At 47.4% G+C, this 16953-nt stretch overlaps 1 protein-coding gene across 1 annotated transcript in view; it reads left to right on the top strand.

Moving 5' to 3' along the window:
- The window catches only part of LOC147663456 (E3 ubiquitin-protein ligase TRIM39-like), a 184552-nt gene that overhangs the window by 122743 nt on the left and 44856 nt on the right, over nucleotides 1–16953 (top strand). Inside the window, exon 6 of the mRNA XM_086950439.1 lies at nucleotides 8340–8366. Within this exon, the coding sequence (XP_086806565.1) occupies nucleotides 8340–8366 (27 nt within the window). The remainder of the gene's footprint in view (nucleotides 1–8339; nucleotides 8367–16953) is intronic.

The following is a 16953-nucleotide window of genomic DNA, read 5'->3' as shown; positions in this document are numbered from 1 at the left end:
TGGAAACTGTTAAAGCCAGAAATATACAGATGTGATTTCTAATTGAACCCATCACAGACCAAAGGTTGTGATTGTAGAACCTCGGATACAGGATCCAGTCTTCAGATTAGACTCTCCGCTGTCATTTCACTTGTTTTTAGGCTGTCAGCTGTGAAGTATCCTAAAAGCAACACACAACACTATGGAAAACGCACAATAAATTAATACTAACTTTGTTACATTAAGCTCTCAATGTCACTACAGATTTTCAAATACATTTGTCTCCTAGGCATGGTACTTAATGTTACAATAAGCTTACGTTATGTAACAGGCTCATTTCTCAAGAACTAACGGCACAGATGTCATTCCTACTACAGGGCTTGCTGGCTGCCCCGCTAGTGGATATACGGTGGAGTAATTGATTCTTGTCCAGAGCGAAGGACGCCGCCGCCGCCAAGAGTCTACAGGGCCATATCCCACGCCGCCACCGGCCAAGAGTCAGCCATATCATTCTTCGCGCCGCCGCCCCGGGACCACAACTCCTGGTAGGCACAGCGGCGGCGCGCACCGCTGATAAAGCGCCCGCACCAGGAGGTGCTTAAAGCAGGCGCAGAGCCCGGCGGAGGGTGGGAACCACCTACTTACTTCTTTGCCACAGGACGCCGCCACCGCCAAGAGTCTACAGGGTCATATCCCAAGCCGCCACCGGCCAAGAGTCAGCCATATCATTCTTCGCGCCGCCGCCCCGTGACCACAAGTCCCAGTAGGCACAGCGGCGGCGCGCACCGCTGACGACGTGCCCGCACCAGGAGGTGCTTAAAGCAGGCGCAGAGCCCTGCTTCGCGGGACACGCCAGGCGAAGCCTGGGACAAGGGTGGGCCCGTTTAAGCCCGTTCAAGACAGGACAAGGACGAGACGGGCCACCCTTCTGACATCTGCCACAGTATCAAAAAGGTCAGTGTTGTATAGTAAGACATTGGTTGTGATATTTACTAACTGTCAATAGAACTGAGTAACATCCAGGATATAGTAAGGATGGCTACTCCACCAGATGCTGGCCCACTTAGCAGGAAATCAACGGGTGGATCATTATTGGGAACCCTAGATAACTTTCTCATCAGGGTATCATCTGCACTCGCAAAGGATATAGAACTCACTGAGAAAAGACTATCCTTGGACACATCCTTTAACAAAAGATCTTCCCTGGCCCCCCTGGCAGGAGCCAGATCACCGATACATTTACAAACTGACTCACAGGGAACGCTTCCTCCGTCAGGAGTGGCAATTACTACGTCGCCTCAGTCACTAACTATCTTGAACATAAGTGATAACTCTCCAAGAGATGGAGTTCCTGCCAGCGATGTAGGTAGAGCCCCATCCCCTAATATTAAAACCAGATCAGCTGGCCAAGTAAAACCAGTTTCGGTCCAGCCGAAGGGGGGGGAGGGGTGGGAGGGGGGGGGGTACAAGTAAAAAGGAAGCGCCCTGGGCCCCAAACTAATGCTGAAGGGAAAAAATCAAGGTCTTGTAAAAATACTGTTCCTGCTGATGATCCAATAGTGACGCCACCAATTAGCCCCGCACAACTTGGTCTGGTAGATAAATATGGGCAGGAAAGTCTTCTGGACACTAGGGGCGAGGAACCACACCTGGATTTGGGACCTTCTTTTTGGAAAAGACTAGAGGGCACTCTTAAGAAGATGTGTCATCCATTACATGAGCGGTTGGACTCTATTGAAAATAGATTGGTGTGTCTAGAACTTTCACTGGCAACAGCTCAGAAACAGGCAGGATCAAGGCACAGTGCTCAAATTATACGGGCGAAAACACCTGTAGCCCATGGTTCAAATGGTCCTAATAGTGGTGCCGGGACAGGGCAGGGCATTAGGCCAATCCTGGCTGCTGATAAGGTGCACACTGCTAATTCTCAATCCCCTGCTTTGACAGGGGCGGGAAATATAGCTCAGACTAGTGGGGCGCCTCAAATCACTTTGCCACGGACAGAGGCACCCCCGGCACTTAATCATATAAGGGCTGGAGCGACACTATTGTGTAAAAGCAGAAATCAAGGAGACTGCAATAAGCTGGATGCTAGACACTAAAATTTGGCTGCTTTACCCAGGGCTTACAGTGAGTCTCCCTTACCGTATATATTGATCTCCCTCCCCAATCAGCCCCCTTTGTGGTAGTTTTGGTAGGGGTCCCTCCAGTGGCTCAGGGGAAAAGAGATTAATACCTAGACCTTAAACATAAGTGTATTTTCTGGCTTAACAAGTACCGCCCATTGCCAGCAAATATGCGAGCTGAAATCCTGGGTATTAGGAAAGTTAACTGGATAGGCAGGGGATGCAAGACGGTGGCAAGAGACTGTATCATTATTAATTTTAGAGACCAGATATGTGTTACTATATTTGTAACTGGCCTCAAAATGATCAGTCTATTGGGATACAAGCTCTACTATTAGCCTATTTTTATGGTCCCCAAACTCCGGTTTCGCTTGAGAGGGATATGTTTTCGCAGGGGGCTGTATCAAACCTCTGCCCACTAGGGAACATAAGGTTGTTCAACAGATTCCAGGCCTTGTCAGGGCTTGGGGATTGCGACTGACAGTATGAGCTACAAAAGTCCATCCCGGGCAGTAGAGCTGGGGGCATAAGGGAGGGGGCAGTGTCCCCCCAGAGCACTAGGGAAGAAGGGAAGGTTGAGGTTGGCCAAAGTAACACATGTGATGCCACTATTGAGACGTCAAATGTAGATTGGTCCCTGGGCAGGCAGAGTATTGTACACCATGGCATAAGGGGTTGCCCCCTACGGGGCGAACTGGCTGTATCTCCTGATGGACCACTATGTCAGACATCGTTGGTCTCATGGATCGTGGCGGGAATGGGGTCAAAACTTAACTCGCAGGCATGGGCAGAATTTATTGACCGCTTTGACATTTGTTTGTTTCATGAGGTTTGGGCGGTTGAACCAATGTTTAGAGTGGGATATCTGACCTTTTTTGTTCCTGCTGTTAAAAAAAGTCAGGGGCGACCTATGGGGGGTCTAGTGATATGAATCAAGCAGTCCTTAAAATGTCATACCCAGTTGCTCCCTGTCTTCAGTAATGATATTCTTGGTGTTAGGTTTAGTTTCCCTGCTAATTTAGAAATTGCCATTTATAATGTTTATGCTAGGGGGCTTCAAGGTGGCAAGAAATCTGATGTTGTAGCAGAGCTGGACATGTTACTACAGGCTACCCCCCCTAACACATTGCCACTCATTGCCGGTGACTTTAACACCACTTTTGAACCCCTTGGCTTAGATGATACACAACTAACAGAGGATGAGGATGCTAGGTGGGGAGTTCCTCAGCTTGGTATTAAACCCATAAGAAAATGGACCGAGGCCGCAATCCAGCTAAAGGGCCTCTGCATGGAAAACCATCTGAGGGCCATCGTCGGGCGCACATTGTCAGATAAAATGGGGAAGGAAACTTTTGATAATGGTGCTAGGGCAAGCAACATTGACTATTTACTTGTCCCCCTTAAGATGTGGTCTACTCTCCTTCATATGGAGGTAGTGACTCGTATTGAGAGTGACCATAATCCCCTGACTGCAATGTTTAACCTGGGTATACATAAAGTGGATGATGTTCATGAGGGTCACACTCTCCCCGATTTAGTCATGTCAAATGACGAGCGCCACCTTAAATGGTGTCAAGTCGCAGAGCATCAGGAAATTATTGCTAATATAGAGGGAGATCTGGAAGGGGCTCTAGAGGCTATGGAGGAAGTCACCTTGAATGGGTCTCCCCTTAATTTTTTGTTAGAGACACATAATAGACTCTTCACCAAACTGAAAACATATTTTTGTAAACCTAGCTCAGGAAAAAGAAGAACTCAAATTAAAAAACCGGAGAGTTAGTATGACGGCTCTTGCCGCCAAGCTAGGGTAGAGCTGTGTTTAGCCTAAAAATCCAAAGATATGGGCACAATAAGATTGGCCTGTGCGAACTATAGGCTTCAGCAACATACAGCTAAAAGGGATTGGGAAGAGGGCAGGTGGCAGGACCTTAAAGTGGCGTATAATGCAAAGAATCACAAACTTTTTTGGGAACTTTTTAAATGGGACATCGTGAGAGCCCCCATAATAATGTCGACCGAAATTCATAGGTTGACTACTTTAAGCCCCACTACGCCAGTAATGTCACTGGTACCAGTGAAGGAGCTTCTGATTGTACCTTTTATAAGGAGCCGGTCTTCACTGTGGGAGAAGTGGATAGGGCATTGGACCAAGTCACTGCGGGACCTGCTACCGGCATGGATTGTGTCCCCGCAGATCTATTTTTAAACAATAGAGGGCGATGGCGGTTTTATATTTTGTATGTGGCAAACGCCATAGCCCAAGGGATGGAAGCCCCTAAATCATGGAAAGGGGCAGAAATAGTGCTGGTGTATAAAAAGGGGGACAAGTCGTTAGCAGCCAACTACAGGCCAATAAGTTTGATTGACTGTATACAAAAAATCATGGGACGGCTGGTTTTGGGTAGAATCCAGACCTGGATGGATAATGATAATATTTTGAGTCACCTCCAGGCTGGTTTCCGCCCAAAAACAAGTACCATAGATATTGGTTTTCCGGTTTATTATGTTATATTGGCGTACCGTGGTCCTGGAAAAAGGTACTTTGTATGCCGTCTTTGTTGACCTAAAGGCGGCTTTCGATCTGGTCCCACGCAACACATTATGGAAAGTACTTGCGGGGCTGGGGATGGCACCCGAACTGCTGAGCTTGATCGTCCGCCTACATGAGGGTACGTTCGCTCGGGTCGGTGGGGTCGCCAGAGGGAGGTTACGGAGCCCTTTCCGGTGGAGCGGGGAGTGAGGCAATCCTGCGTCATGGCGCCGACCTTGTTCTCGCTCTTTGTGAGTGGGGTTGCGGACTTCCTCTCCCTGGTTTCGACCGATGCCTCTGCGATGTCTGGTGAGCGGGTCCCGATCCTCATGTTTGCGGACGACACCGTCATCATCTCAAAGACACCTAGTGGGCTCCAGCAAGCGCTGAAGCACTTTGAAGACTTTTGTCTGGATAGGGGCTTAGAAATAAACACGGCAAAAACCAAGTGTATGGTCCTTACTGGCCGTAAAACTTATGGGACTGCCAGGCCTTTCAGAGAGATGATACATATGAATGGTTCCCCGCTGGAGCGGGTAGATGCCTTCACCTACCTGGGGGTTACCCTTCAGAGAGATCTGGGGTGGTCTAGCCAGTTAGATATTGTGGTGCTAATACACCGCCAGCAGGCAGGCATTCTTCTGAAAAAAATCACCTCTTCAATAACAAAACCCATTAGCCCATTATTAGAAGTATACGGGAGGAAGGTGTTAAGTTCGGCCCTTTATGGAGCCGAACTTTGGGGATTTGAAGATCTAAGAAAGCTGACGCTAGCAGAAAACGAATTTCTGCGAAAAGCCACTAGCGTTCCCATAAGTACCCCGTTAAAGCCACTAAGGTGGGACCTTGGAAAAAAGGCGGTGCAGGATCTTGCCTTTCTGCGACCATTACTCTACTGGCGCCGCTTATGGACCACAGAAGAATTACAGCATTATGCTCAGGGCCTGAGGGAGATAATGGCTAAAGATTCCTGCCAAAAATACACTGGCTGAAGGCCATTCGGTCTTTACTTTTCAAATTGGGAATGAGGGAACTATGGGAAGACTCGGAAAATGCCGCATTCCCCTCCAAAAAAGTCTTAAGTAAAAGTATTGGTAGATGGTGATCATAGAAGAGAGGATAGAGGGTCTCTCCTCGCACTTAACAGGTCGTTTCATGGATGTCAAGGCCCAACCGAAACTGGAATTATATTGGGATATTATTGGGAAACAGCAGGATCGCAAGCTCTACTTCTAGCTTAGAGTAGGCGCCCTTCCAGTAAGGTCTTTCACAGCTAAATGGGCAGGCGAAAATGGTAACGACAGATGTTCTAAGTGTGGGGAGGAACAAGAGTCATTAAGTCATTACCTCTTCTTCTGTCCCTTGTATACTGCCCCTAGATCGATGTGGATCAAGCCTATATGTAAACTGCTTGGGATACATAGGCATGGAGAGGCTTTAAGAATCCTATGTACAGACCCGACGCCTGTAATTGCTCTTGCTGTGGCCAAGTTCTTGAAATGGGCTTGGGTAATCCGCACAAAACAAATAGCGGCAGACATGTGAAGACTAAGCTGTTTATACCCGTAAACATTAGGGGTTGCTTTTATGAGCCTTTGTGCAATTCTCCCTTGGAACAAACGTATATTGATGAGATTGATTTTATGATCTTCGAAATAATATAAGATGTTATTCGGCAATAGTCTGTTGTAGTTTAATAACTTTTTAATATTTATTGTATAAATTTTAATGGATTTTTTAACCAATAATTATGTATTTTATGTATACTTTTATGACTTAATTGTCGAATAAAGTTTATGAATTGAATTGGATATATTTCTTAAGCACTCAGGAGACCATCTATGTACCTGGTGAGCACAGGAGTTAATAAGAACTTTGTTTTACTCTGCAGCTTATGAGACTTTGGGTGCAGACATTATTCAGTCAGAGATTATTTAGGGAGCTTGAGTATCGTGGGTATTGGGCAATTTCAATGTATAATTTTTGGTCAGGCAAGCTCGCGCAGTTGTCCTGTGGTTTCCTACAGACGCGTGTCAAATCTAAGGAACTCCTGCCTTATTTTTCGCTGCCTGACTTTCCCCACATCGGCAATGTGACCAACTCTAGCCTACCGACAAATGCTACATAATTAACCCCTCAGGTTCATTATTTCGTGAGGAGTTGCCTGACCAAAAATTATACATTGAAATTGCCCAATACCCACGATTGGAATCAGTTTTCAAAGACATGTAGTGGAACATGTACATCCACTTTGGATAGGAAACCTTAATACATTGAAGAGAATACTTGGATAACTTTTCTGGATTTATAAGGACTGAGTCAATTTGGAGTGGGAATAACGACCACTACATCCAGAGAAGGGGTCATCAATGAGATCCCAGTGTTGTCCCGTCCCATCTGTCCTGAAGAAGACTCGCATGGCCCAGGCATAATCAACCGCAAGGCCGCAAGACGAGTCGAAACGTCGACACTTATTAAAAAACCTGGACCACTAACTATATCTCCCTCTATGATATAGTGCAGACATTTTTTACATCTTATGCCTTAGAATAACATTAGGGATTGTATGCTGACTAATTGAAGTGGCCAGGATATATTGTTCCGGCCTTCATTGGCTGGTGTTTTTTGAATCATTTAGAATATCTTTACAATTCTGTGTGATTTCCTTTCCTTTCACCTTACCACGTTCACGCTCTTTTGACACCTCTTTTTGCTTTACTGCACGCTCTAAATACGGGGCAATGTATATAAGAAAAAGTACATAATACTGTGAATTTGCTTTCAATACTTCAATATGACAATAGATTAAAAACATTGCATATATACTTGGAGTTTGTTGCTGTTGCCTATTTTCTATATGTTCATCATTGATTGAGCAGGGTTGTTTAAATAACATACGCCTTTTAATTGAATAAGTTTTGATTTATTGCATTGGTGCTACGCAGCATATTGTGCAGGGAAAAGAAGGGAATTCGCTGTATAATGTTAAATATGGTGCATTCCTGCCCAATCATGCAGCACAACAAGATAAGTTGCTACGCTGCGCGATTTTTTTATAAATATGCCCCTTAGTTCAACTGAGTGATAAGTGATGGAGGCAGACACTTGTATATGATGCACAGGATCTCAGATGACATTCTGGTCTTGATTTATATGTTGGCGGCAAAGGTGCTCCTTTGTCTCAAAATTCGTATGAAAATAATCTCTATGAAAACTAGGACCAAGATAAGTCAAAGTGAAAATGCAGAAATGCACTAGCAGAAAACCAGGGGATTCAAGGGCTACCCCATACAGCTAGGCGGCAAGCCGGAGTGCCAAAGAGCAGCCGTGCATTGGTGTGCACAGAATTGATGCAGCGTCATGGCCCAGGATGGCAGAGCCACGCTAAAGTTAAACAAGCCTCTTGCTGATCAGAATATTACTTTGTGAATTGGTTTATTCACATGGGGCAAAAGCCCTAACTGAATAGAGTTAGGCTAGTTTATGTTTATGGATTAGGATTTGACTAAGGGATGGGGAGAAGTTGGAGTTTGGGATTGGAGTATTGGCTAGGGGTAAGGTCAATTGGCTTTTTAGTGAATTAGATAACAGAACATTTCCACATAAAATATATCTTTATAATTGTAAACCCTAATGTAGATCCAGATTTGTGTATTTTCCATATGTGTTCATTACTGTTTTAATTTCCTATATTTGTATTCTAGAGTGGAGATGGGCCCGCCGCTTTGCAGGTAACTACAGATTGTCCTTCTTTTGGTTTCCTCGCTTATTTCTCATTTGGTTTTTATGTGAGTGTTTTCAAGGATTTGAATCGAAGAGTCTCTATGTTCATTCATTGGCTATCGTTCATTTATTAACAATGTGCAGCATGTCTGAGGGTCTCTGTTAGTCAGATAGACTCTTCTTTCTTGCTTTGGTATTATTCGTGCTTTGGCAGTAGAGCTCATCAGAGCAGACAGCAGCTCTTTGGGCGAGAACGACAGTGAGCACTGCTGCAGGGGTCTGTAACTCTGCTGTGGTCTGTACCATTGCGGGGCTTTTCATTGCTTCTATGATCTGCACCATTGCTTGGATCTGCACCTCTGCTTGGATTGCACCTCTGCTTGGATTGCACCTCTGTTGCGTCTGTATTCTGCTGTGGTCTGTGCCACTCCTGGCATCTGCATGGCTTCTATGGTCTGCACTGCTGCTTGGATCTGCACCTCTACTGCTATCTGCACCCTTGTTTGGATCTGCACCTCTGTTGCGGTCTGTATTCTGCTGTGGTCTGTGCCACTGCTAGGATCTTCACACTTCTGGGATCTGCAGCACGGCTGGAATTGTGATCGGTAGATCTGAAGAGCTGCTTGGGCCTGTGCCACTGCTGGGGTCTTCTCTGCCGTTGACATGTGCACCACTGTTAGAGTCTGCGCTGCTGCTGGGAACTGTAGCCTTTGCTTGATCTGCTCCTCTGCTAGAGTCTGCAGCACTGCTGGGATCTGTACTGCAGCTGCAGTTTGTGCCCTTCTTGCTGGAGTCTTCACAGCTGCTGCTGTCGCACTTCTGGTTTCTGTATTGTTGCTGGGATGTGTAGTGCTGCTGGCAGGGCCGGCTTAGTATTGGGGGTGCCCTCTGTGACAATCTTTTCCACCCTCAGCCTCCCTCCATCCCCCCATTGACCTCCTTCTTCAGGTTCTCTCACTACCACCCTCCACGGGTGCTCCTCATCTCACCTTAGCCCCTCTCTCATATTTATTTTTCTGTAGCGCTACGCATCCCAATGTAGGCTGTCGGAGCACTTTACATCACAAACATATTATACTGAGACAATGAATCATACAAGTGTGTAAATCAATGTACAGGAACTGTTACTTTAGACAATGAGGAATGCAAGGTGTAGGAGTCAAGTCATCCATCCTGGTATTCATGGTTTGTTAAAAGTGTTTCGCCTGTAGAAACAAGGGGACAGATTTACTAAGTTTTCACAATGCACAGTTAGCAGAGTTGTTGTGCTGCACTGCATGAAAAAGACCGAGCACAACAGCACCAAATCTACTAAGATATATTGCTGCTGTTCTCTCCTTTAGTGCTGGCCTGCTTTAGGCTACTGTGCCCCAGCACGCACACCCTTGCACCATGCTGGGGGGTTGTGTGTGTGTGTTTGTGTGTGTGTGCATGCCTGTGTTCGTGTGTGTGTGTTTGTGATGACAATGCATAGGTTTTAGACTAGAAGGATACTCCTCCAATAAAATTCTATGCTTTCACAAAGTTTAACACTTTACCAGTTTGCACAGAACACATGAAAAGTTTGAAAGGTTTGAAGAAAATAAACTTTACACCTGCCTCGAGAAGGTGTAATTGTTTTTATACAAAACCCCCTTTCTATGAAAGTTAGTAGATAGGGATTGCATCCAACTAGCACCCATGGGACACATCCTTGACGTAAAGTAGCGCATTGTGCTACTTTGTGTTACTTTCAGGCCACCATCCAACACTATTTGGGATTTGAGCTGGAAAGTAAGGCCCAAAACAGCAGTTTGCACCACGTGTGCTTCCCTGTTTTAACGCAAACCAGGCCCAAAGTGTCAGTAAATCTACCCGAAAACTCAGGATTTAAAATGTAACACAATCAGTGGGGGTGTCATATTTATTAAACTGTATTACTACTCAAGACAACCCTTTCTGGCAACTGTAGGATAAGTAAACACTGAGGGAAATAACAATAAGATTCTAAACCTGTGCCTTTCAATTTGTATGCAGCTCACTGTGCTATAGTAGAAGGATTCTAACTGGTGAACTCCAACTAACAAAAGGATCTCGGTCACTAAAACAATAATCCAAAGAGTTATCTACATAAAATACTAATCTGGGACGTTACACGTTGAACTTTGCGGCAGGAACATTAGCCCTATGTGCTACTTCATCACGAGTCAAAAGTATGACTAGACAAATGGTCTCCACCAAGTGCATTAACCAACATGATGTTGCAACTACACCCTGAAAAAATGCCATGCACAGAAACATCTCTGCAGTGTGATGTTATTGTGTTGTATTGTGGTTGTTGCGTTGCATTCTGCTTTGACTGGTTGTTGTGTTGTGCCGTTATGTTTTGTTTTATGTTGCCTTGTGTGTGCTATTGTGTTATATAAGTTTGTTAAATGCTGTTACATTTCCAGACAAAAACCACACATGCTTTTCACTTTTCCGTACTAAGCAACCACCTAAGACTGTCTGTCGGAGTAAGATAGCGCTGCTCCCGCTCTTCAACTATATACTCACCATTCAGGCCGAAACTATGGTGGAGAGTGTGTCGTAACGTAGCACTTGCAAGTTTCAGTTTATGGAATATGGTCCCCTCGCTCTGCGGGGCTCTACGCTCCTTCTTTTTTCACAGCCTTTCACTCTTTACAATCTCTCCAGCACTCCCTGGTTTGAACAGCCTGCCATTCCTACACTCTCTCTGGAGCTCTCCTCACTGCACAGAACCCCACTCTCTCCGCAGCTTCTATCTCTGCAGAGCCCTCCTCTCTCTCTCCACTCCCTCTGGAGCTCCTCTCTCTGCACAGCTCTCCACTCCCTCTAGAGCAGAGCTCCTCTCTCTCTGCACAGCTCTCCACTCTTCTGGAGCTCCTCTCTCTCCACTGTCTCCAGTCGCTCTAGAGCTCCTCCTTCACCTGCACAGACCTCCGTCCTTTCCACTCCCTCTGGAGCTCCTCCTTTACCTGCACCGACCTCCACTCTCTCCACTCTCTCTGGAGCTCCTCTCTCGGCACAGCTCTCCACTCCCTCTAGAGCTCCTCTCTCTGCACAGCCCTCCACTCCCTCTAGAGCAGAGCTCCTCTCTCTCTGCACAGCTCTCCACTCCCTCTGGAGCTCCTCTCTCTGCACAGCCCTCCACTCCCTCTAGAGCAGAGCTCCTCTCTCTCTGCACATCTCTCCACTCCCTCTGAAGCTCCACTCTCTGCACAGCCCTCCACTCTCTCCACTCCCTCTGGAGCTCCGCTCTCTGCACAGCCCTCCACTCTCTCCACCCCCTCTGGAGCTCCTCTCTCCGCACAGCTCTCCACTCCCTCTAGAGCAGAGCTCCTCTCTCTCTGCACATCTCTCCACTCCCTCTGAAGCTCCTCTCTCTCCACTGTCTCCACTCGCTCTAGAGCTCCTCCTTCACCTGCACAGACCTCCTCCTTCACCTGCACAGACCTCCGTCCTTTCCACTCCCTCTGGAGCTCCTCCTTCACCTGCACAGACCTCCATCCTATACACTCCATCTGGAGCTCCTGCTTCACCTGCACAGACCTCCACCCGCTCCACTTCCTCTGGAGCTCCTCTCTCTGCACAGCCCTCTCCTCTTTACGATAACAGTCCTTCACTGTCTGCACAGTCATTCCTCCCACCACAGCACTTCATTCTCTATCGATCCAATCAGTGACCGGCGCTGCCCATTCCAGACCAGGGATTTACTGCCTTACCCTTCCTCCTCTTCACAGGCACAGTCCCACTCTGCACAGACTCCCGTTCTCTGCAGAGTCATTCCCGTACAGGCTGCCCTGAATCTGCACAATCTGCCATTCTGTACACAGCCCTTCACCCCCACATAACAGCCGCACTGCGACCATTCCAGGAACCATACCATACCTGCGTATCTGTATTACTACACACAGCCAACAGTAATTGTTTTTGTGGTGGTTCTTGGCCGCAGTGTTATTACTCATTACATACGTCATATTTGTACAACTCCCCTGGACACCTTCTTGGGCCAGTGTCCAGGGCTGCTCAGTGTTATTTGGACACCATAAATCATGGGCCATAAATCATCGGGTATTATAAATCATTTTGTCACAAATCTGTCATCATTTTGTTGTCATAAATCATTCTGCATGAGCATCATAAATCTTCAGCCATCAATCATCGGCTGGCCATAAAGCACTGGTTTGTCTTTTGCTCATTTGCATATCCTAGGGTCGTAAATCACCCTGACAGTTTGTAGATTGTTCTTTGTTGTTGGGGGCGGGGGTAGCGTTTTCCCGGAGCCAGGCCACAACTCGCTACCTTGCTAGTCTCTCCTGCGCCCTGACATCTGGTGGGGGCTGATCTGGGAGTGCCGCCTCTGTTTGCTACACACGATTTTTGTTAGGTGTACTCACCCAACCGTGAGGCATCCCAGAGTGAGTGGCCCGCCTTCTACACACCGCCCTGTAGGTGTGTTTCCATAACCAAGCCAAAACACCTTCTGTTTCCGCCACGCTGCCAGGGAGGCTTCCGTCTTCCTTATGTTGTCTCTTTGCGCCTCCTGCTGCTCTTACTACGGAGCCTGCCCATGCCATTGCTCCGCTCGAGCTCTAGGATACCAACCTCTAGCTGTGTCTCCCAGAGGCTGACGTCTGGTAAGCACTGATGGTAATCTTCCACTCGAACGCCATGGTGTGCTCTACTCTGTCCTTGCCATCATGTAGTGGCACGCTTGTGTCCTGTTCGGAGTCTTATGGCACTGTATCCTCTCACAATGGGTCGGTCACACATGAAATCAAACAAAATTGGGAGATAGATACCACTTGTGGAGGCGTGATACAACATAACTTCCTTAAATACCATCCTCTCCTTCACTCATACTCCTGGCAGGCTCCAACCCGTTAAGCACCCCTGCGAAACCAGAAGCCAGAATGTGCCTATGGACTGTGTTATTACCAAAAAGATGCCTTTGCCATTCTCAACTGGTTTACCGCTAACCCTTCCTTCTTCCAATTTTTTTTTTTGTATTGGACCTTTTTAGCTGAAACTTCGTACGCATGCCCAATGAAATGCAATGTTTTCCACACATTATCGCTATCACATTCTTGAATTGCCTTTGGTTCTACACTATACCGTATTCCACTTTACACATAACTGTGCATTTCAATGTGGTACTTTCACCTTTGACATTTTCTTTACATCCTGTCCACTGAACTGTCATTCTTTCTTACTGTGGGAGGATAGAATAGCAAGTTGGCCCTGCCGTGGTGGGGGAGGAGGAGGGGGACATAACCTTCATATTTTCTTAATAGTGTCACCGTAAACCCTTTCCCTCTTATCAAAATTTGCTTCTGAAAATTGTTAGCTTAAGCTTTGTAAGCGCGCCCCAATCAAATCCACTGTTTTATGAATATTTTCTTTGTAACACTCCACTCTTGGAAGTCCATTTTTGTAACTTTTAATTCCCAGTGTACAACTTAATTGCGCAGTTCCTTGTTGTACTTTTTGTCACAATGGACCATTTCTACTTATTTCTTATTTTTGGAAGGATGAAATCCTGAGTTGGCACTGCTGGGGGTGCAGAGAACACCTACGTGTTTGTAAAGTGCACTTACGCCCAAGCGGATCCTAGCACTGAATCGCAGCTGTTTGTTACCCAACTCCACGGTACTGATTTTTAGGTTTCGACCTGGCGAGGGCACGCAGTGCCCCTCCCAGATCGAAAACTTTTGTCAACAGTATGGATGTTCGGACCGCCTCTGTTTCCCATTGGCTAGCTCCATAAATGGAGGCTAGCCATTGGGAGACAGAGGCTGTCAATCACGCTTTCTCGGGAAAACGCGATTCGGGGGCGTTTCTCTGTCTTTTTTTAAGTCCCGCCCCTTTGTCCTGGGCCGCGCTGTGATTGGCTGCCGGCCCGGGACACCCCAGTGACGTCATTCCCCGGGCCGCGCTGTGATTGGCTGGCCGGCCCGGGACCTGACTTGTTTTTTTATCTCCAGAAAGGTGGAGAACCGCGGGCATGTTTGCGGTCGATCCCTGTAAAAACACACACACATACAAAGCAGCCTCGAAGCAAGTGGCCTGTATGAAAATGACTCCCCTCGCAGAGCTGTCCCTTCGTGTAAAACAACTATTAGTCACAGCGAGCCATGGCATGCATTTTTAATCACCTGCTCAGGGGCACAGCGGCCTGTGGGGAAAGGGGCAGGCTTGTGTTCCTGTAAGCCCCACACACCAGGCCGCCACTGAGGGCTGACTGACTCACCTGCGCCCGCCAGCCTGCGAGGCCATGCCCTCACTTGAAATGACGCCCCTTCCTCCAGCCCGTGCACCTGCGCGCTCCCCCACCCCCTGCCTCAGAGCACACATGTCACGGCGGGGGAGGGAAGGCGCTCTCCGGGAGATGCAGAGAGGGATAGATGAGGCGCGAGCAGTCGATACTGATTGATGCCCCAAGGAGCAGCTTGAACATGCATTTCATATTGCGGGACAGAGGCGGGATCATTACCGGGCCGGCGCTGCTGCTGCTGCTGGCAGGAGGCAGCTTGCGGTTTCCCCAGACCCGGCTTCGAAGAAGACGCTGCTTGTAGATGTAACGGGAAGATTAGAATCGTATTTTTCTTTCTTTTTTTTTAAAAAAACTGGTGTTGGAGTAGAATAAGAGGTGCCAAGGCGCTTGGCGGGAAGACGGCTGAAATGGGTCGGCGCGTCAGTAATGCAAGGGAGAGAGGCCCTGTTATTCAGTATTTATGGAAACATGCGGTTCTGGGAGCTTTATTCGTGTGTTCAGGCCACAGGGCTTGCCTCTGTAGTGTATGCATGATGCCTGCTCCTCATTAGCATATGCTTCTATTGATGATTCTGAGGCGTCCCTCCACCCCTCAGTTCTGTCATTAATCTCGGCTCACTTATCTTTTCCACCCTTGCTGTGGGTGCGCCCCATCGACAGCCACAGCCTCCCGCAACAATGGAAGCATGAGAAGTAAACCAGGCAGCAAGGGGCATTTAGACATGAAATATCAGATCACGTATTTTATACTCCTGCTCATAACGACTAAAGACACGCAGTCATTTACCAGGGACAGCGTGAAGGAACACAGCTTCTGTTTGTGGTTTCTATATTCTGCAGCAAAGGAATGTGGTTTGTAGTTTAACAGGATCTAGTGATAAATGCATCTTTTTTTACCCCTACCATGCGCGCGGCCACCCCTTGAACACGGTCAATGCCATGGGCAGGACTTTTAAGTGGGATAAAAAAATGGGGTTGTCTCAAAGGGGTGTGGCCAATGTAATTAACAAGCATTTACAATGCAACGGTTTCGCCTTTGGAAAAGTTTGAGCTATTGGCATTGTAAATGACAACATTTGTATTTATGTGTTGGTTTTGAAAACAGATAAATAAATGTTATGTTATGTTATGTTATGTTATGTTATGTTATGTTATATGAGTCTTGTATAGCGCAACGGCTACTCCAAAGGAGTGTCCCGGCGCTTTGTGCTCCAGACCCAAAAAAGAAAGACTGGAAAACATAACAGTAAAAAAGACAGAGGCTAAAAAGGGGAAAGCGCGCTAACCAGAGAACAACCAAGTCTTTAGACCTTTCCTGAAGGCAAGCAGATTAGATGTAGCCCGCAGGGACAGCGGTAAGGAGTTCCATAGCTGGGGGGCAAGGAATCTGAAGGACCGACTGCCCAGTCGGGCCCTCTTTATACGTGGCACCACAGCCAGAGCCAGTGACTCCGATCTTAAATATCGTGCAGGCCGGTAAAAGTCCAGCCTCTTCTGGAGGTATTTTGCACCATTGGCATGCAGGGCTTTATGGGCTAGAGTCATAGCCTTGAACATTATCCTCTTCCGTATAGGAAGCCAATGGAGGGATTGGAGCAGGTAGGAGGCACTAGTACGGCGATTGCAGGCCAAAAATCGCTCGTGCTGCAGCGTTCTGGCTCACCTGCATGCGCTGTAAAAGATATTCCGGCAGACCCAGGTACAAAACACTAGCATAGTCCAATCTGGATCCTATGAGTGCCTGTACAGTTATCCTCCGATGCTCCTCAGAAAGTAGAGGAAAGAACTTTCGGAGCATCCTGAGGATCCCGAAACACGTCCCTGTAAGAGTAGCCACCTGGGATTTGAGCGTGAGCTCGTTGTCAATTTTAACTCCCAGGTTCTTAGCCCATTTAGATGACTGAGCTGGGGCGAACATGTTGGCGGGCCACCAGCCATGCCAATCCGGTTCCGATGGGCATCCGAAGAAAAGTATCTCGGATTTATCCGAGTTGCACTTGAGGCTGTTCAGTTGGAACCAGTTAAAAACAGCCCCAAGGCACTCACGGATACTTTCTCCATCGAAATCTGCGCTCTTGCGGCAGGTGAAAAGGAGCTGGGTGTCGTCAGCATATGAGACGATCCGGGCCCCATAGGATTCCGCCAATGTCGCCAGAGGGGTCATGAGGATGTTAAATAGAGTAGGGCTCAATACTGAGCCCTGAGGAACTCCAACTCCCAATGGCGGCATTTCTGCAGATCCAGATGAGACCCAGACCGTCTGTCGGCGGTTGGCTAAGAAGGAGCGAAACCAGTTGAGCACCGTCCCCCCTAGACCG

This window comes from Lissotriton vulgaris, unplaced genomic scaffold (assembly GCF_964263255.1).
Source record: "Lissotriton vulgaris unplaced genomic scaffold, aLisVul1.2 SCAFFOLD_1378, whole genome shotgun sequence".
Taxonomy (NCBI): Eukaryota; Metazoa; Chordata; class Amphibia; order Caudata; family Salamandridae; genus Lissotriton; species Lissotriton vulgaris.
This window is presented reverse-complemented; position numbering and strand designations above follow the sequence as displayed.